Source organism: Macrobrachium rosenbergii, chromosome 25 (genome assembly GCF_040412425.1).
Source record: "Macrobrachium rosenbergii isolate ZJJX-2024 chromosome 25, ASM4041242v1, whole genome shotgun sequence".
In the NCBI taxonomy this organism is placed as follows: domain Eukaryota; kingdom Metazoa; phylum Arthropoda; class Malacostraca; order Decapoda; family Palaemonidae; genus Macrobrachium; species Macrobrachium rosenbergii.
Window position 1 is genome coordinate 2,036,570 of NC_089765.1, and position 22,170 is coordinate 2,058,739.

At 43.5% G+C, this 22,170-nt stretch overlaps 1 protein-coding gene across 6 annotated transcripts in view; it reads right to left on the reverse strand.

Annotated features, from left to right (window-relative positions):
* The window catches only part of LOC136852274 (T-cell immunomodulatory protein), a 259,930-nt gene that overhangs the window by 53,051 nt on the left and 184,709 nt on the right, over positions 1-22,170 (reverse strand). For all 6 annotated transcript variants that reach the window (XM_067126747.1, XM_067126749.1, XM_067126746.1 and 3 more), the window contains one exon: positions 4,301-4,454. In XM_067126747.1, the coding sequence (XP_066982848.1) occupies positions 4,301-4,454 (154 nt within the window). The remainder of the gene's footprint in view (positions 1-4,300; positions 4,455-22,170) is intronic.

Genomic DNA, 22,170 nt, shown 5'->3' on the forward strand with positions numbered 1-22,170 from the left:
GTTAACCTCTGCTAGTCTTTTTACAGAGCTTGTAAGTACTGTATTCCAGTTGTGCATTGTAATTTTACGGAAGCTGATGGTGTTTTCCTCTGTCCCATATATTTTCAGGCATTCTATTAGCCACATGTGTGGTATCATGTCAAAGGCTTTCTTGTAGTCAATCCATGCCATGCTTAGGTTGGTTCTCCTTCTTTTACTATTCTTCATTACCATTTTGTCTATCAGGAGCTGGCCTTTTGTGCCCCCACACTTCCTTCTGCAGCCTATCTGTTGGTGGGAGATGGTGTTTGTACCCTCTAGGTAGTTGTATAGCCTTTCACTGATGATACCTGTTAGTAACTTCCACATTACTGGTAGGCAGGTGATAGGCTTGTGATACAATGCTGGCGTTGTTCAGCTATTCGTGGGTGTAGAGCCTTGAAGTTTTCGAGTCAGTATCCATGGACTTCATCGGGACCTGGGGCTTTCCAGTTGGGTATTTTCTTTAGTTGGTGTCTGACTGTGTTTGTCGTGATCTCAGTGAATCTTTGTTTTATTCTCCCCATTTCTTCTGCCTTGATTTCCTGGAGCCATGTTGCATGTTTGCTGTGTGATACTGGATTGCTCCATATGTTTTCCCAGAGTCTCTTACTTGGTTCAGCTTCAGGAATTTCCTGGTGGTTGTCTTCCCCTCTTAGTTGGCTGTATAGTCTTTTCTGGTTGGTTCTGAAGAGTTTGTTCTGTTGGTATCCTTTATTCTTGTTCATGTACCATTGGATCTTATGTGCTTTCGCTTTAAGCCCCTGTTTTACATCTTCTGTTGTGTTGTTTAGTCCCTTCTGTACTCTGTATTTCCCATTCAGTTCCTATCTTGTTTTCTTGCTTCTTAGCCTCTTTTCTGCCATCTCTTTCAGTTTACTCACGTCAGATCTCATCGTCATGATTTGTTTTTCCAGGCGCCTTTTCCAAGGCAATTGCTGTTTTGGTTTCTGTTGGGTTGGTTGTGGTGGTGGTGGTGTTGTTTGTATCCCCATGAGTTCTACTACTAGTCCTGCTCCTGCATATGCCAGGTTATTTGTTTCTGTGATACAGGTGGTGTGGATTAGTCTCATTATTTCATTAACTTCACTTGTTTTTTCCCTTAGTTTCTTTGCGTTGTAAGCTTTACCGGAGGGGATCTTTGTTCTTTCTGTATCTGGCTTCATCCATTGTCTGGTCTTTTCCACACATTTCCGACCTCTCTGTTACATCTTCGGTGTTTCTTCATCTGTCATTGTTTGGTAGCTCATCATTTCTGTCGTTTTCTGTGTCATCGTCTCTTTGTTAGTCTTCTTGCCCCTCGTTGCTGGGTGTTATTTCTCTTTCCAATTCTTCTCTTTCTGTTGTAGAGAGCCAGTTCTTTTTTTTTTATGTTCTTTACTTGGTCTGCCAGCCTCTGTTCTGTCTGAGGGGTGTTATTTCTCTCATTCCAGATGTTGACCAATCTTCATCTGTATCCTCTTTCTGTCGGGTTGCTTCTGATGTAGCATCTCCATATTTCCTTATTTTGTTTTCTTGTCCATTTCTTTTTCTGGTTTGCCTCTGCAACTCCAGTCTCTGGTTGCTGTCGTTGAAGTGGTCAGTTGTTGGATGACGACCTCCAAGTACCTGACCGTCCTCCCCGTCAATTGGGAGGAATACCTGGCTGTCGGACGAAGCTCCTCTGTTGCCAGAGGTTCTATTTAAGTCGTTGTCGTTTATTCTTTCATTCCTTTCCATCATTGCTGAGTTTTGCTATTTAACCCAAAGCTGGATCCTACCCCATCGAGAATAGGTACTCATTTACAGCTGAGTAGACTGAGGAGATTATGGTAAAGATCCTTTCACAAGGAATCAACGCCAAGGAGAGTGGTCACCCATCCAACAACTGACTAGCCGCATTGTTGCTAACTATTCACACGGAACAAGCCCACAGAGGCCATTTACTTGAAATTCAAGCTTCCAAAGAATATGGCAAAATAAGTTAATAAATAGTTGAAAAAATATTAAAATGAAAGGAGAATAGTATTAGGGAAGTAATGCATTACATCTTCGCTTGAAATTCTGAAGTTCCAATTGCAAGATATCCTCAGGGAGACTTGGGAACCATAAGAGTATCTCACAATAGGTACTCATTTACAGCTGAGTAGACTGAGGAGATTATGGTAAAGATCATTTCCCAAGGAATCAACGCCAAGGAGAGTGGTCACCCATCCAACAACTGACTAGCCGCATTGTTGCTTAACCAGTCCATCGATTATTATTCAGAAGATGAAAACTATTCACACGGAACAAGCCCACAGAGGCCATTTACTTGAAATTCAAGCTTCCAAAGAATATGGCAAAATAAGTTAATAAATAGTTGAAAAAATATTAAAATGAAAGGAGAATAGTATTAGGAAGTAATGCATTACATCTTCGCTTGAAATTCTGAAGTTCCAATTGCAAGATATCCTCAGGAGACTTGGGAACCATAAGAGTATCTCACAATAGGTACTCATTTACAGCTGAGTAGACTGAGAGATTATGGTAAAGATCATTTCCCAGGAATCAACGCCAAGGAGAGTGGTCACCCATCCAACAACTGACTAGCCGCATTGTTGCTTAACCAGTCCATCGATTATTATTCAGAAGATGAAAACTATTCACACGGAACAAGCCCCACAGAGGCCATTTACTTGAAATTCAAGCTTCCAAAGAATATGGCAAAATAAGTTAATAAATAGTTGAAAAAATATTAAAATGAAAGGAGAATAGTATTAGGGAAGTAATGCATTACATCTTCGCTTGAAATTCTGAAGTTCCAATTGCAAGATATCCTCAGGGAGACTTGGGAACCATAAAAGTATCTCAGTTTGAGGACAAACAGTGGCTACGCTAAATTCATTATGTTCAGTGAACTGAACAATCTTACAGAGAGAGAGAGAGATAGTCACCTTAATTTAGCCATAGGTATCAAAGAAATTAACCCTCATACAGAGGAACATGCTATTCAGTATTAAATAAGAACATGACCATATTTGAATTACAGTTTCATTCACATGGAAGAAAACAAGACATCTGTATGGATTTCATACACCTGAATGAACTAAGCTGGTGTCCTACGTCTGTTAAACAACAACAAAAAGTTTATAGTACAAGGTTTGTTAATACAAGAAATTGATCTGTGTAATTACCATAAGTGAGAATTCCTTGTATGGATAGCAAATGGAACATGCAGCCCAAACCTAACCACTGTATCAACTGGAGGAAACTATGGGAGGTTAGCCTAGGTTTATGAGTAGAGATTACTATTATCAATTCACAGTACCCGTGCATCTGATATCTAACCCCGTCTCCTACGATGCTCCTGATTGGCCATTGATCAGCCAGTCACAGGGATGGAAACTGGCCAGTCTGTTCCAGCCGTCACCGAGACAACGTCTACGCTGCGACCTCTTGTCATGAAATATCTTTCAAAAGTTGTAACTTTCATTACACCTCAGTTTTACCCAAAGAAAAGTAATGTTTCTCAATTTCGTCACTAAACATCGTCAAGCCAGTGATTTAAGGATTATAACGATATATATGAATTATGTACTTCAGTAAGCTTAATGCTAAAATATGTACAGTATAGTGAAATAAACACAAAAATTTTAATATAAAATATATTCTTTCATTCCTTACATGGCATCACAGTGCATTTATCATTTATCGTCTTGTGTTTCATACAATTATCATAGCTTAAATGTCATGGGTGACAATGCTACCACAAAATTATAGGTAGGACTATCAATATAAAAATAACAAGCAAAAGATTAAGAATATTAACATGAGCAGGGATGCATGCAGACAATAGCCTCATGTTTATTTCACTATACATATTTTAGCATCAAGTTTACTGAAGTACATAATTCATATATTATTATAATCCTTAAATCATTGGCATGACGATGTCTAGTGATGAAACTGAGAAACACTACTTTTCTTTGGGTAAAACTGAGGCGTAATGAAAGTTATCTTCTGAAAAAGACATATTTCATGAGAGGTCGCAGCGTAGTTGTTCGCTCGGCGCGGCTGGAACAGACTGACCAGTTTCCAGCCCTGTGACTGACTGGTCAGTGGCCAATCAGGAGCGTCGTAGGAGACGGGGTTGGATATCAGATGCACGGGTGGTGTGAATTAACTATATCAGTGACATGATGTAGTTAAAAAAGATTTTAACTGAAATTTATCTATAGCAGTGCACAGTAAAATGCTAAAATAATTTTTAATAAATGTATGCGTAACCTTATTTTATAAAACAATGTTCTAAATGCCATACCATGGGATAGATACTGTTGTCATCGCTGACTCTAATACTTCTGCACATTCTGACCAACCAATAATGCAATTTAACTTGACCTTCAGTATGGGAATCTATTTCCTCCGGAGTCATTAATTGTAATGATGCCTCTCCTGTTTTGCAATAATATAACCTGAAAAATATATTAACTCAGATACTCCAACTTTCAAGGGGCATTTCCTCGTGTTTACATCTATTTTCAAGCATATCATGAATTTGCACATAAAATAGAAAATGCAGTAATCAAATAATTTTTTTAAAAAACAAAATTTATTTTTTCAATACAAACCTTTTACTGTTACAGAGCCTATTTATTCATCTACAGATCGAGACACAACAACTCGGCCCCACCTCACGAAGGCCCAGTGCTTTGAAGAAGATGGGGGCTGGTGTCATTACTGATGTACTCAGTAATGACTGTGGAGTATTTTTTTTCTGGAAAGTACTACTACAATGCTAAATCAAGTTCAGGGCACCCAGACGAGGAGCAGCCTATTGCTTTATGTCACGTTTTGCTCATCTTGTTTCTTGGGGTGTTGTATTGATGACAGGCAAGTGTTCTAAGTTCCTAATTTTAAAAGTCTGTTTATCCCCACTCCTTTGGTGGTGGTAAGAGGGGAGCTTGCATGGGACAATGAAATAATAAGCAATGGTGGCAAGACAGTTTTCTACCCTGTCAGGTAACTTCATATCACTAAGGCCAGTTCTGGGTTCCCAGACAAAGACTGTATCTTTATTGGCCCTCTTTTTTTTTTATTATTCTTCTCTTCTTGTACTCGAGAAGATTTATTGTTGATGTCCATCTCACGAGAACTGACTAGGTTTTGACCACTCACTGGACTTGATGTGGGTGAAATTGAATGGCATGCCTCTCCACCTGTAGAACTAGGGTACCTGATGTGGGTGAGTGAGGAGAAACTGTTATGCAAAACCTTGACCTCAGTGCTGGGTCTGATCTTGGTGGATTGGAGTCCCTTAGGGAACAGAGATTGGGGTGTATATTCAGGATGTATCCATAGGGTTGGACTTGAAGAGAAAGTACCATCCTCTAATTGTGGTTCCATTAATGGTGGGTATGGAGACAACCTGAATAAAACCATTTGTTTTAATCTTAAGGAGGATGTTAGCATTCTACAGTAATTCCAAACACCAAATCTGTTGATGACACAGGCCCAAAAAATCCAGCAATTCTGCCCCTACCTTTCCAGTTCTTTCTTAAGAATTCTAAAACCATATTCTTTATCTCTCGACACTCTTGATCCAAGAAGGTCAAGACTTTGGAAGATTGACAGAACCATTAATGAGAGAACTGAAGTAATGTCAGGAGTCATGGAACCTGCCAATTACAAGCTTTTTGTGATAAAAATGAAGACTAGACTGAAGATGCATAACTTAGATATATTTAACATTCATAGAGAAGTGGCAGCACTGGGCATTATTATTATTATTATTATTATTATTATTATTATTATTATTATTATTATTATATTATTATTGTTGTTGTTGTTGTTGTTGAATAAAATGGCTGCATTTGGCAAATTGGTTTTATACTGAGTTTTCTCAATTCTTCTAATAATTAGCTTTTCCTGCGCATCAATATTAGTCAATAATTGTCCAATGTTCGTATTTCGATAGATGAAACAGCGTATTTCTTACAGCAGAAATTCTTTATTTTAAAAGCATTACAGTTGGTTACTGAAACCTGGGATGTAAATCCGTAAATTTTCCTATTGGTATTTTCGGTGGTGGTTCCTCTTTTTCTTTTTCTGACATCTATCTGGTATTTTTAGTACTCTTTCTGTCGACATGTTTTGACCAGCTCGATGGTCATCTTCTGGACGTTGGGATCTTTTGGAGACAGGGCGCTCGTGGCAGTATATTTAGGGTCTCAGATCAGGTCGACTTTTCATTCGCTGCCTGGGGAGATTCTTTTCGGGCAAAGTCTCCTCTCACTCGGTGATGGTTGTGTGCACTCTTGCATGCGTGCGCTGGAATGCACATGAGTGAGTGTATTATTTGGAGGGTTGCTGCCCCCAGATGGATGTTCTGATTGGTTCGCTCATCCGTGGTGTCAGTAGGTGCCGCCTTCACGCCAGTGTCGGGAGGAGGGAGGTCTCCTGTGTAGTATTGAGACTTGGCTGCTCTCTCCCGATGTGTAGGGCTTCCAGGAGGCATAGGCGGTGATGGTCGGTCACTTGATCTATTATCTCTATGTTAGGGATAATGTCAGTCCTTTTTATTCTCAGGTTATGAGCAGTCCTGGCGTGATTAAACATGGCATCCTCCTGGGCATGACAGGAGAGCCTCTTGGAGAAGCGCATGGTAGTCATACCGATGTAAGGGCTGAGGCAATCTCTGACAGGGCATTTATATCGGTAGACTACGTTGGTTTTCTTCAAGGGATCCTGCTTAAGGGGGGCCAGGTTATTTCTCATCAGGCTGCTGGTTTTCTTATTCCTGTAGATTATGACGAGTTTAATCTTCTTATCAGGATCGGACGAGCTGATGTTACCTTCAACGATGGTCCTGAGGGTGCGTTTGTCTTCTTTATATCCTTTATGGAATTTTCCTTGGTAGAAAAGTTTGATGTCATCAGAGGTGTCGGGGCAAGGTTCCTAATGGTGCCATCTGTTCACAGCTCCTCTAATGCACTCGTCTGCCTCCCGATTCGTGTGTCCATTATCAATGAGAATCTGGGCAGCACGTTCCGGCTCTCCATGGGTGTCAGTCGAGGAGGAGCAGTGCGAGAGATCTCTTCTGACGAAGGCGCTGATGGCGGATTGCTTATATCTCTCGGGGCACTCACTCTCTCCATTTAGACACATGCCCCAGTTTGTAGGTTTCGTGTACACCTTTGTGATGAAGCTTTCCTCCTGTTGCTCGACGAGGAAGTCAAGGAAGGGGAGCCTGGTGATGAGAAATAACCCAGCCCCCTCGAGCAGGATCCCTTGAAGAAAACCAATGTAGTCTACCGATACAAATGCCCTGTCCGAGAGTGCCTCGGCCCTTACATCGGTATGACTACCATGAACTTCTCCAAGAGGATCTCCTGTCATGCCCAGGAGGGTGCCATATTTAATCACACCAGGACTGCCCATAACTTGAGAATAAAAAGAGATAATAGATCAAGTGATCAACGATCACCGCCTACGCCTCCAGGAAGCCCTAAACATCGGGAGAGAGAAGCCAAGTCTCAATACCACACAGGAGACCTTCCTCCTCCCAACACCGGTGAGAAGGGCAGCACCTACTGGCACCCCGGATGAGCAAACCAATCAGGAACACCCATCTGCAGGCAGCAACCCTCCAAATAATACACTCACTAACGTGCACTCCAGCGCACACATGCAAGAGCGCACACAACCATCACCACACGAGAGGAGACTTCATCCAAGGAGAATCGCTTCAGGCAGCTATCATAATTTCTTGAATTATTTCATTGATTTTAACGTAAGTTTTCACTTCCTTTAAAAGTCCTATAAAGCTGATGCTGGGCTCTCTTTAGCTTCCCGTCTTGAGGTGTTACCATATTTAGTATTGTAGTATTTCACCCGTTTGTTTTTTCTTTTCATATTCAACGAGCGGAGTGTTGTTCTGTGATCTTTTGCTGGTTCACTAGTTTTCCCCTATTGTTCTCCCGTCTTCCCGACCTAACATGGGATTCTGCCTGTTCTAACGAAAGGATTGGTTTTCGGCTCCACTGAGAGATCTCGCCACCCTGCTATTTTTTTTGTGCACTCGCTGACCTCTGGAATATTATCAAGGGTTTCTGCTTTTCTTCGGGTCGTGTCCCGAGAGTATCGTAAGCACGCTCCTACGGACAGTATCCTGTGCTGAGTTGCAGTGTTGAGGTCTGCCTTGCGCCCTCTTGCCTTCAGCTATGCTGTGGGTCAACCTGTTTGCCCACCTGAGAGTGTGTAGCGGCGTTGTCTCCTGGAGTCGTCAGAAGGCCCTCTGAGTTCAAAGAAGGGTGAGAATTTCCTACTTAATTCTTCGCTATTATATTAATGTCAATACTCGCCATACTGGATTGTTGGGTCATCGCCAGAACCATCATCATCTCGTCACCCCCGTGTGTTTTTTTTTTTTCCGAGTGTTTTCGATGTGAAACCCCTGCCTCAAGGACAGATTTACTCAGCTAAATAAGCTATTTAATGTTTATATTTTCTTCAGTGAAACGGTGATGGTTTCCTTGTTATTGTTTATTATATACTAGAAATATTAGGTTTAAGGATATTTTTTTCCTCTCTTATGCCTCTTTCTATCGTGTGATAGTTGAAATTCCAATTTTGTACAAGTGTTGTTTTCTACCTCCTACTAGTTCTTTCTCTTATTCTACTGGATATGATAGTTAGCTAGGAGAATGGTGGTAGTGATTGAGGTTTTGTTTGTAAGTGAGGTTTCCTGTCCCTAGATCAGTTTTTGGGGGACGTTCCTTTGTAATATTTAAGTTTACTTATTGTTAATAAATTAATTAAGTTTTTTTGTTCTTGGTTTGCTTTCCCTCTCCTGAGTGTCTCCTCTTGCTTGAGATCTGTGTTATTTTTGTCCGGAATCTTTGTCTATTTTGGCAACTGATTCCTAGAAGTGAATCTGCATGATATAAATGAAGATTTGCTGTGGCTCTTGCATTAATAAAGGAGTTCATAACACAGCCAATGAAAAGTCGACATGATCTGAGACCTCTATATATACCGACATGAGCACCCTGTGTCTCCAGAAGCATCCCAATGTCCAGAAGATGACCATCAAGCTGGTCAAAACATGTCGACAGAAAGAGTACTACAAATACCAGACAGACGTCAGAAAAAGAAAAAAGAAGAAATACCACCAAAAATGCCATCAGGAAAATCTACGGATTTCTATCCCAGATTTGAGCAACTTGCTGTGATGCTTTAAAATAAAGAATTTCTGCTGCAAGAAATACGTTCTTTCATCCATCAAAATATGAACATTGGACAATTATTGACTAATATCGATGTGCAGGAAATGCAAATTGTTAGAAGAATTGAGAAAACTCAGTATAAAATCAATTTTCAAAATGCAGCCATTCTATTTAACAAAACTTGCCTCAAAGAGGGTCTCCTTCCTTCATATTATTATTATTATATTATTATTATTATTATTATTATTATTATTTCTGGATTGGGGTCCAGTGTCACCCGTGAAAAAGTCCATTCAGCACCATTCAGCACTTATTTCTAGGTAATTCCGTTGCTAGATACCAGAGAAAAGCTAAATGTAAAGCTGGGGTTACTACCCCAGAGCGAGCTCAAGAAATGGAGTCGTGTATGGTAAAGGGTGAGATTGTCACAATCACGGGACCCTGCCCTATAAAGATTCCCAATGTAAAAGTCCCAACGAGAGAGGTGCCGATACAAGCCCATGCACTACTCAAGGACTGTACACAAGGCAATACTAGCCTCATTCCATTTTAGCACGCGATTTCGTTCACACGTAATTTCGTTGTGCTCCTTATTTTGTGTTTGTTTATGGCATCCTATTATGGCATCCTCACAAGGTTCTTCTTCAAATCTTGAGTACCAGTGTTTTGTTGGTTTTTAGGCGATTGAGGCTCCTTATCTTCCTTTAGTTTAATAATTAAAGGAATTTATAACACCCGTCACGATCTCCTCTCTCGGCGTCTCTTGACCTCTCTTGGTCTTGGGTCGGCATGTTTGTTTTGTGTAATTTATTTGTAATTTTTCTTGTTTGGGATATATTCCCAATTTGTGATTCCTTTTTAAGTGGGTTTGATTATTTTTATGTTTGTTCTGTGCCCATTTACTAAGAGAAGTGTAGTTTGGCGTTTAGGCTACGAGCTTCCCCCTCGGGCCTATTCGCTTATTGTCATGGCTTTATTATGCCTTAATTTTGTCCCTCACTTCTCTTAGCTTCTAGGAATCTTATTTTCATTAGTACTGTTACGGGTTTTTGCTTTCTTTTTGCAATTTAGTAAATTTTGTGAATTTTGTGTTCCCTTGCTGGTCAAGTGTGGTCCTACTGTTTAGGCTACGTGGTTCCCCCTCGGGCCTATTCACTTATTATTATGGCTTTATTTTGCCTTATTTTAGACTCTCACTTCTCTAAGCTTATGGGAACATGATTTTCATTGGTACATTTAAGATTATTCTCTTACGTTTGACCTTGTGCTCGGATGCTTTTGAATTTTGTTGATTATTTTGGATACTTTCATATAACTGGAGGTCGGCCTTTTCCCTTCACGTTCATGTCGTGTTGGGACTGCCTATCCTCCTACATGTACCTTTTAGTAATTTTCTGTTATATTATATATTTATTTTGGGTTGGTTAGTTAGCCTTTATCCCTCTCCTAGGCTTCCTTCCTTTGCATCGCCTCAGTTAGGTTAGCCTAGGGTTAGGCTATAGCCTTTTTTCCCTTCGGGGAAAAAACGTGAGGGGGGGGGGCGATCTCGATCTGTATATATAATTTCATGTCTGCGATCTCGATCTGTACGTATGAGTTTTAAGTCTGGTGCTTCCCTTTGTTTGGTTTTGGCTTGGGTATATAGCCTACGTCCACCCTCTCCCTGTTTCGGCTTTTCACTTAGGCTAATGTTCCTGATAGGTTAAGCTGGAATAGCGAGGGTTTATCTGCGTAGCCTATCCTAGTTCAATCCTTCTTTGGGTTGCTTACCAACTATAATTTATTGTATCGAGAAACCCCTTCTCCCCCTTTTACCCAATCCCTTTGCTCTCTCTCCCCTTGGTTCGTTTTCAAGGTTTGTTAACTTACCAAGGCTTGAGAGCACTTTATCCTTATTTTGTGCTGTAGCCTACATCCCCTCCCTATGCATTGATTGGTTTGTCCCTCGGTGTTGAGTGTCTGACCTTATCGGTTGGCACCCCACCTGGACCTAGAGGTGACCGGGAGTGCTCTCCCCACTCCTGTTCACACTCCATTTACCTTTCTTTGCTCTCCTGGCCATAGAGGTTTTTGCCCTTCCTCCCCTTTTCTCTCGCTCTTGTTGTGCAACACAGCTCACATAGCGAGGGAACGTATGAGGATCTCTGGGCGCCCGGGGAGTGCTGTCCCACCCCTGGTCGCTACTTTGGGTTACCAACCTCCTGGCCTATCCTTCCCTCCCCTTCCTTTTACGTCGACTGTTTCCCTTCGTGGTGCCAGTCCGCACCTCGCTGTTGGGATCTAATACGAGGCCAGTTAGCGTTTTCCACCTAACTGTCTTCTGTTTTATTTACTTTTGGTGTTCCCCCTCCATTTTGTTAACTACCTGTTCGGTGTTTTATTATCTTGTTGGGTGCTCTCCTTGCTTACCGCTCCGGCGGTTATAGTGTTTAGCGGTCAGTGTTTCTCCCCCCCACCACTATCACTGAGTGTGCCCACTTCCGAACAGTTCATAACCTTCCCACTATATTTGTATCCGTCACATAATTTTAAACATGGTCGCTCCGGAATGTTTCCGTTGACTCTGTTTTTGTGTCTATGAGATTTGAACTGTTAGTCCGGTTTTCTCTCCGGTTTACTCCGGGAGTTTTCATGGTCTGACTAGGCTAAAGTCGCTGCTACGGTACTCTGCTCCGACATCCGTTCCAGCATACTCATATCTCATACGCTTTCAGCTGGTTTTGTTAAGTGCAGGAATGCTCCGCTATCCTGCAAAAAGCCAGCGGTCACGGAGTCTGTAGTTCCCATTCCGGTGCGCGGTTTGTGTTGGAGAATTAATAGTTTGGCACCCGGATGGTTGTGGTGTACGCTATGCTCTCTCCGAGCAGGCTACTTGAATCCTTAGGTTTCATACACACCTGTCGGTTTTACCTCCGCCACCAAACTCCGCCTCATATGGCGTATTAATAGTCGCTCCTTCGGTGTTTGAGCTCTCTCCGGGCAAGATTCTTGATGAATCGGTAGGTTTCGTATACACCTATCGGTTTTCCTCCTCCAAACTCCGTCTCATGTGACTTATTAATAGTTGCTCCTCCGGTGTTTGGGGTCCTAATTTTCCCCCCTCCTGGAGGCCGGCCGCAAGTCTCGTAACTCTTCGCTTCACACCCTCTAGTCCGGGGTCAGCAGATTCGGGCGATACGTAGAGGCGGGAAATTCCTATGTCCTTCCGTTGGACATTTGTAATGTTCCTTTCCCCGGCGCCCAGATCTCAACATCAGTTGCTGAAGAAGTTGCTGCCCCTTTGACTACCGGGGTATGAGAGATGACCCGGTCCTCTTAAAATAAATTAGCTATTTTCGGAGGGTTTACTAAAGACGTTGCGGCCTTCAGTCTCGTTCTCGAACCTGTGAACATCGTCCCGGAGCGATAAATAGGTGTGGGAATAAGTGAGACAAACCTTTTCTGCTTAGCTCGGGAATAAGTGAGACGAACTTTTTCCGCTTAGCTCTCTTCCTTCTTTTGCCTTTTTCCTTTAGGGGATTCGTTTGATCCTCATCCCTTTTGGACGGTTCCTGGTCTACCGTCCCTAAGGTGAAATCAGTCAAAGAAAGACCTTTTTAAAACCCAGAAGACCCGCTCCGGGGCCCCCTCGAGGACGTCACGGATATCTAGTCCGGTACCGTCTATGAGTTTGGCCTCGTCTTCTGGAAAGGGACACGGCCCAAGCAGAGTAAGGCGGTTACCCCCTCCTTCCTTTGTTGCAGACTCTTTTACGGGTCTCCTTATAAGGAGCTCGACATGAGGGTCATTGACAACTATCAAAACTATCTAACCAACTATCTGCCTCATGGGTCCGTGCTTTCCCTTTCCTAGGAGCTTAAATCCCAAAGGAATTAATCTCAGGATTCATTAACAGCGGATCACCTGCAAAATCCTGCTCCGTTCCGGAATTCTACTCTGTTCCGGACACCTCCACCCCCTTTTCCCCTTTGGTCTGGGGAACCTTTGGCGCCTAGCCCTTTATGCTTCCCAGCATGAAGGTACCCTTCTATCGAGGGTGTGGGCACACGGAGGTTGGCGGAATTGCGTTTCTTCCCTTCCGGTCTGGTATCCCCTTATCCGGGTTTTGCCAGACTGGCAAAGAGTATGGTATCTGTCTGACAAGATCCCTAAGGAAACCCTCATCTTCCCTAGGGACTGGGCACAATCGTCTCTGTTGAGAATTGTGTCGGGGTGGCAGGCGGAGAATTTCAAGCTCATGCCAGCTAAGGGGGTCTTTACCGTGTTCTCTTTGAGAGGCCTGCTTCTACCCCTTGTGCTCCGAATGTTGCCCCTCTTATCAACAGGCTTGTTTCGGAAGTAAGCCACTGACACATCTCCGGGAGACAGATCCCACAGATACGTTCACAGTGATCCTTCTAATCACGGGCTACGCTTCTAATTTATTCAGCGTACAGCTCCCTAAGCTTCCGGAGTCGATTCCCGGAAGCTGAAACAAGGGGTAAGGACAGGCTTGCCAGGTCCTGGAACTCTTTGCCTTTAACGGAAACAATGTCTGTGGTATGTAATGGCGGTTTGTTGTTTCGGGTCCTAAAATCCCTCTTGTCAGGTTTTCTGCAGGACCTGTTTAATTTCATCACAGTCCGGATGGACAGATGAAAACACATCTTTCGGCAGCCACGTTACGCCTTGAGCCGAAAAGACTTATGAACAGTTTCACCTGGGGAATTAATCTTTTCCCCAGGTGGGCGTTGTTACGGTCTGTCCGGGGCTAATAATGTTAATCAGAGCCTCCGTTCTCGTTGGGGTCTACCCTACAAGCGGAAACAATCTGAACTTGCCGGGCCCTATCCCAAGTCCGGCAAAAAGTTCATGTAGTTCAAGCACCCCCCTGCTCAGGCAGTGGTGCAGGCTCTTCAGGTTCCTGCCCCTGGACATCCGTCAGCCTCTCACTCCCAGCCTCCACCTCGATGTGTGCTGGTTCAGCCATCACATCAGCCCCTAGTGGCTCCCCCATATGTCTCCGCCTCCCCTATATGTCTTCGCCAGGGTTTTCATTGCTTCATACGAAAACCAAGGAAAGAATTTTCACTAGGCATTCTGCCAGAGGCACTGAGCTTTGGGGTTATTACAGGGGCAGGGAAGCATCCTGCTCCTCCCCGAGAAATTGGGAAGGCAAAGGCTCCAGGGGAGGCAAGCAAGCCTCCTCCCAGTGGTATTTCTCAGGTGGGCGGGAGGCTGTACTGTTTTTGGGGCCAGTGGAACTTCAGTCCCTGGGCCCAGAGTATAGTTATCAAAGGCCTGGGGTGGAGCTGGACTGCTTGTCCCCCTCCCCCGATCCGGTTCTGTCAGTTACCGGCCAGGGATCTGGAGGACTTTGTGAAAGGTCTGTTAAGGAAACTGGCATTAAGAAAGCGAGACACTTGTAATCGCAAGGCAGACCTTTTCAGCCTGCCAAAGAAGTTCCCTTCCGCCGGAAAATATTTCCAGACTTGTCCCGTTTATATTCCTCATTCAATGCGACAAGTCCCGGTTGCTTATAGTCTTGTAGGTTCGGATCCTACTGCACCGTGGAGCCGTAACCACCTCTATAGGCCTTTCCGATGCTTCCTATCACGTCTTAGTTGCAGGAAGGTTCTCTTCCTTCTTGGGATTCAGGCTCGGGGGCAGGCGTTCCCCTTCAGGGTCATGCCCTCCTCAATGCAGCCCCCAGAATCTTCGCCAGTTTGAATGATACCGTAGTTCAACAGCTCCAGTATTAGAAGGTTATGCTAACCACATATCTAGTCGCCTGGCTCATTTGGGCATCCAGCGTCGAGGATTGCCGGAGAGTGCCGGCCATTATAATCGGCTTTCTGAAGTCTCTGGGCTTCCAAATACACAGGAAGGGATCCCGTCTGATTCCGGAGGGTAGTCTTCAGTGGTTGTGAATCCAGTGTAAGTGGAAAGAGATAGCAAGGGCAACACACTTTTCATCAACACAAGCGTACCTCTCGCCGTGCCCAAGAATTGGTCTTGGGCTCTCTTCAGTTTGCTTCAGTGACGGTTCTCCTTCTGAAGTCAAAGCTGGAGTTTATAAATGGGGTATGGCGGAGTCAGGGACGTGTCTCCCTGATTCCTCCTATTTGAACAAGGGCCTCCGACCTTGTGCAACAGTCAAGAGCTTATTGAAGTCAGTTCCTCTTCAGCTTCCCCCTCCGGCCTCAGTATTCCACACCGTCACCTCTCTGAGCGGGTGGGGTGGATATTTTTGGCTCCATGAAGTACATGGAACTTAGTTGGCCGCGTTCCGGCAGTTCCATATCAATGCTTTGGGGGGCTGTGGCAGTCTTCCTGCCCTTGGGAAAACTTCTTCCTCCCAGGAGGATTCATTTATGGCTGGTTCTGAACAACGCAGCAGTAGTGCGCTGCGTAAACAAGTGGGTTCGAAGTCGAATCGAATCAATTAGGTTATGGTTCTATCTTCTCCATAGCAAACAGACACAAGTGGCATCTGTCTGCCACCCTTCTCGTAGAGGTCCAAAAGGTCGCTACAGTTTCCCCATCCAGGGCCTCCCCCCTGGTGTCGGAATAGTCCTTAGACGGATCGTCATTCAGGTAGTTTTGCGATCTATTTCCGGACCTAGGAGTAGGTCTGTTTGCAACCCAATTCAGCCACAAACTATCTTGTTGTGTGGCCCCCAACCTGGACCCTCTAGCTCTCTCGACGGACACAGTGTCGTTAGGTTTGAACGGGTGGAAGTTAGTTTATCTGTTCCCCTGGTAAACCTGTTATTTAAGTCCTTCACAAGTTCAGAACATTCAAGGGTTGAGTAGGTCTAGTAACTCCCAACGGGCCAGAAGCCAGTTGGTTTCCACTCCTTCTGGGGTTGAAACCTTCGTGCTCCAGATCTACGACCCAAACTGCCACGAGCGGTATAAACTCAGCCTGTGTCAGCCTCCTCAAAGTTCTGGTACCCTGGCTTTGTGGTTTTTGTGAAATTTACAGTTTAGGAAGAAACTGGTATTGGTCCTGTTATTACTGTCTTCCTAGAATCAGACAAGGGATTCTACTCTGCTGCAGTATGGTTCTGCAGTTAAGTAACTAGCACTCTTCAATAGTTTTTGAAGCTACAGTAATGATACAGCCGCATCGGCCTCGAGGAAAGTGTTTTGTTAAAATCAGGCTCACAGGCCCTTAACTTTCAAAACTAAGGCCTGTGTTCGTCTGAGACCAGTACTCCGTCCACATTCGGTTTCCTGGTCTTTGAGTAATGTATTGGAGTTAGCTTCGGTAACCAACAATCATCTTGTTCTTACCTTTCCTTGTTGGGGAAGACCCTAATTTTAATCAGCTTAGCTTCTAGTGCTAGTATTCCTGTACTGTCTGCCCTGTCTAGCAGAACCAACCATTTTGGTTTCCCCCATCAGGGGTAGTGTTGCGAATTCCTCACCCTAACTTTCTAGCTAAAGTTGAAGGTCCTCATTTTCGGTGGTCACCTTGGAAAGTACTCCCCTTTCACAAGGTCTGTCTCTGTGCCCAGTTTATTCCTTACAGGCTTATTTAGACAGGACCTCACAATTTTGTCAGGCCCTCTCTTTATTAGAAAAGGGGGTACTGTCATTGTCATTGTGTCTGCTATTAGGCAGCAAGTTTTGTATTTTCTTAATACAAGCCTATTCAGGTTCAATTCCAATGCTCATGATATTAGAGCAGTGGCCACTTACATTAATTATTTTCATTACATGAATTTCGAGGACCTTACCAAATGTTCAAGGTGGAATTCTCCCCTAGTTTTCAACGTCTCTATTTGAAATATTTAGCAGCTCTTAAATTCCCTACGGTGGTGGCAAGGAACGTTGTCCCTCTCTGGTTCCCTTTCTGATTCTTGGTCACTTTCCCCTTCACTGCCTAAGTTATTCCCTTACAAGCAGTTCATTGTCTTTAATACCATAAGAATGATATTTATTTCTCTGTTATTATTTCACCGGGTGACACGGGACCCCGATCCAGAAAAAGGATTTTGACAAAGGAAAAATCTATTTCTGGGGAGGGGCCCGTGTCACCCGGTGACCCACCCCTGTTTTTTTATTCTCTCCCTCCCATAGTAAACATCATTCTAGTGGGGTGGGTGCTAACATGGAATGCGGCTAGTATTGCCTTGTGTACAGTCCGCGAGTAGTGCATGGGCTTGTATCGGCACCTCTCTCGTTGGGACTTTTGACATTGGGAATCTTTATTAGGGCAGGGTCCCGTGATTGTGACAATCTCACCCTTTACCATACACGACTCCATTTCTTGGAGCTCGCTCTGGGGGTAGTAACCCCAGCTTTACATTTAGCTTTTCTCTGGTATCTAGCAACGGAATTACCTAGAAATAAGTGCTGAATGGTGCTGAATGGACTTTTTCACCGGGTGACACGGGCCCCTCCCCAGAAATAGATTTTTCCCTTGTCAAAATCCTTTTATTATTAAGATTATTAAGTAGTTTAACCAGACCACTGAGCCAATTTAATGAGGCTCCTTGGCACGTGGTTGAAAAGTGAAGAGAGCTGCAATGAAGCCTCTCTGTGTGTGGATCACTTAATGTTGACCCTCTCTAGAGTAGAAAAATAAAAAGGATGGCAATGAAGCCTCTTGGCACTCGGTGGCAAAGCAAAGGGGGTCATGGCGAAGTGGAAAGCCCCAATGTTCAGATTGTCAGAACTCCACCTTCGGAGACGTTAAACGTTAGCCCCCCTCTCTAGTCTCGACACTGGAAGGACCGATATGAAACGTTGTGACACCCAGTCTCAGAACAAAGAGGGACGCAACAAAACATCTCATCATCCAGGGGTGTGCAACTCCTCCATTGATGAACAACATCCCTCCCTTAAGTCACGAAATGAAGAGGTCACAACAAAACCTCTTCATGTTTAGAGCAGCCCGACCCAACCCTTGGAGTCACTCAATGTTTCCTCTCTCTCTCACGAGTCTTGAAAAAAAGCAGGGCAAAACGAAACCTTTCATTCTCCAGTCACAAAGCAAGGAGGTTCGGGCCAAAGCTTCTCATTGCTCAGAGCATCACAGTTTCTACTCCAACATGTAGTGAAGGAAACATGGGGGGAATCACAAATGAAGGCAACCCCCTTTCTAAGCGTCTAAGGTAGGTCAAAGTATATCAAGAACTTGCAAGTGACTAAGACTTGTAGACCTATAAGGCAAAGATTATTAATCAAAAAACTGAAAAATGACATGGCTGCTGATAACAATTTAGAAACTGCTAAGTTCTCTCAACAAAACCCAAAACATTTATAGATATCAAGGAAAATTCTAGCCGAATTTCCTTACAAGTAGCTCACTGACTGATGTGCTTTGATATCTATTACTTCTTCATCCAAGAAGTTGAAAGGCAACTTCACTCTCATGGCCTGCCATGATGGTCCTCGAACCCTCTCTAAAACACATCTAAATGAACGGAGATGTCCCTGATGGATGCTGCTGGCAAAGGTGTTTCCACTGTAGGGGGGGCAGATGAAAGGGGAGTGGAAGAAGTGGGCATGTTTCCTCTCCTTGCCTGCACAGCTACAAAACTCTGCTTACCTCCATGGTGGCCATCACAAAGAACAAAGGGGGTTAGCACATGCCACACTCACAGTACTAAAAATTCATTAGATTTTCATTAAAGCCCCAATACACTCTCATGGAAACACTCATGATTACCCACAGGCAAATAAAAAACTGAGCCATGGCTCAACACTAATCAAAATGGAAAATAAAACAAAAAAGACCAAAGAAATTGCACAAAAAATGACTGTACATGTTTAACCGCAATCATGGCTGGAAACAATGGTCGAAGTGATAGTCATTTGCTTTTAAGTCAGTACACAGGCCACACGTGCGATGCGATGTGCTGGATAACTCCATTTACGAAAAGTGAAGGTTTGTATCCCTGTAGGAACAAATAATAATTTCTTAATTCACCAAGAGTGTCTTTCTGCCCCCCAGCCTATAACTTTGCATCCACCACATGGCTGCAGTTTATCAAGGATCATAATCAAGGATTATGCTTTAACTTTCTTTCAAGAATTATTCTGTTCTTAGCTCACCAATTATGTGCTGATCAATACTGTAGTTCATAAAATAATAGGTTTGTATTTATGAAACACAAAAATTATTTTCATTGCTACTTAGCTTTCAAAGATAAATGATAATAGAAGCAGTAAGACATGCCTACCATAACATAAACAGTCATACGCTGTGTTGACAGTGAAGGAGAGAATGAAGATAAAGAAAATCAAGAATTGAAAACAATGAAACTGAAAAATTAAGAAGACAAAAAACAGCATAAAGAACAAGTGTTAGCAAATAAAGGTTTAAAAAAATTAAAGGTAGAAACTTCTGAGAGAGGATGAACAAAGACAATTTAATATCAGTAAAACTTCCTCAAAATTCTGCATATCAATATGATGTCGTTAGCATGGTCAAAATTCAGCGGCCTTCAGTTTTCTTTCTGACAGCAATAACAAAACTATAGAAAATTGCCCCGCATCACACAAATCAAAATTTCAACTGGATCACTCAATTTTCAATCAAGCATAACCTCGCAAAGATTGTCCTCTCTGTAGGAGGTAGTGCTGTCAATGCGCCTCACACAGTACACTGCAGCATCCCTTTGGCCCCTAGCTGCATCCACTTTTCAGCCTTTTACTTCTTCCTTTCTTCAGTCTTGTCCATCCACTCTAACTATTACTTCTTACAGCAATTGCAGGTTTTTCTCCCACCTCCACCTTGAAATCCTTGTACTATGTACTTCATTTCCTTAATTTTCTGGATTTCTTAATCTTGCTAACCTTTCCAACTCCCTCTTTTCAGTTTAAGAGCTGAATGGCTAAAAGTGTGCCAGTGCTTGGCTTGAGAGCCTAAATTTCATAAATTCAAATATTGTCCTCATGAAAATTTGGAAATATCTACAAACTTCTGACAAATCTCATAAAATCTTGTGATATTCCATAATATATTGCATAAAATCACAGTCTTTAAAAGTAAATTGTATTTTTTCTAACTATACAAACCTGAGGTCCTTTGCATTAGGAATTACTTACGGCGATACTAGATACAGCCGTTAAACTCTTGAACAAAGTGGTTAGGCAGTAACTACCGTCAGGTAGGCGGAAATACCCGCCTGCCCAGATGTAAACATTCCAGTTTGCCGTTCAGCCCAGGTTCAGATTGAGGAATGAGGAAAAATACAGTTTACTTTTAAAAACTGTGATTTGTTCTGACACGATATACAAACCATCGGTCTTTTACATTAGGAAGATTCACTGGTTGGAGGGAGGAATCTGAGTGAGTCTCTTGAACTGACCAGAATTCTGCACACCTGGGTTACTCCTCCTGGTCAAAAGAGCAAGGAGTACTGTGCCTCTGACATATCGATTGGAGTGTAGGAACTGCAAGATCAAATGTCAGATAGTGGACCTTTTCGCATGAGTGAGGAAACGTAACTCATACAAAATAGGCTGGGAAGAATCTAAGAGTCGGAGGCAGTAAGGAAAGCCTGAGATAGGGTTTTCCTTATTGCCAGAGTCTCCTTTTTCCCCTTGCTAGAGGAAGGAGCGAAATTGCTTTTCTGTGATTCAAAAGGAAAAATAGAACAGGTGTTCAATGTGAAGTCTTACCACATAAGATGCCAGATCCAGCGAGTGTCGGTTTGAGTCCTATTCCCATCCCAAAGGAGGAGAAGTAGGAGGATGAGGAAGGAGGAGGAGAGGCCAGTCACTCTCGGGATCCTTTTCACTTCCAGAACCAACACCTTAGGCAAGATGCTACCTGTCCTCTTGAAGAAGCCGGGCAAGAAAACACAACTTGTTGAGCAGCCACCACAGAACCAAGGAAAAAAGCTTCTAAGAGCCTGTGGGCAAGACCAAAGGTAGAAGACAAGAGTGTGGTTTATGAGACCCCATCTTGCTTCCAGACCGACAGAAACTTCCGGAATGCGAGGGATGGACCAAGCCATTGACTTCATGGGCTCTCATGTAGAAAGTACCGGTATCGTCATCGCCAGCTGCCGAGTACCTCCTTCAATTGCTTCATGAGGCCAGAAGAAAGATGTGTCCTTAGACACTTCTTCCTTGGGAGAGATAGTGCTAGCAGAAACTTCGACGACATCCAGGTTGGGAATGTTGAGCCTTTTTGGAAAGTATTGCAGCTCCCTAATAGGACACAGTAACAACTGATCTGGATCATCGATACAAAGTCCAAGGAGGGGAACAAGAAGGACTCGAACCTGCCAATGGACTTGGAGTCCACTATGATATCTGAGAGGGAGTCGAGGTATTGATCCCCTTCACCTGCTCTTCCATCTTCTACGCCAAGGCCGGAGCAAGATGAGAGATGGTCCTATTCTTCACAACCGAAATGGAGAGAAGCAACCCTTGGCGAAGGTGAGGAAGTCCAGACTTGAAGAGTGACTCTGACCCGAGGAGAAGTTCCGTCAACAACACCAACCAGCGAACACGGACCCAGTCCCTGGAACAGTGTTGTAGAGGACTTCAAGAGATATTCAGCTACAGCATATCTCGATGCCTCGGAAGCAGAGCTATCAGGTCGGGCGCAAGGTAAAGTCTTCCAGCATTTGTCTGTAACTCAGGGTGAGCAATGCTTGTGAACCCCTAGCGAAACAGACAAATACAACGGGAAAAACAAAGATATCGATATTTCCTGTAAAGACAGCATGCCTCACCTTAGCGGCCTATGGGTCTGGTACAAAAGAGCGAGAAAACTACCGACTTTGTTGTTCCAGGAGGCAAACAGAAAGACGGTAGGGATCTCTCAGCTGAGCAGTCTCTTTGTGAAGCTTTGTGAAGAAAAAAGTGAAGAGTCCACTCTGTCTTGATCACTCAAACCCGAGGCCAAGCTTGCCTACCAATACATCCCCACTGGGGATGTATGTGGCTAATTGAGCTATCGAGTGCGCTATAGAACACTCGAGTACCTGTAAATGTTGACAGATGAAACAGGAGG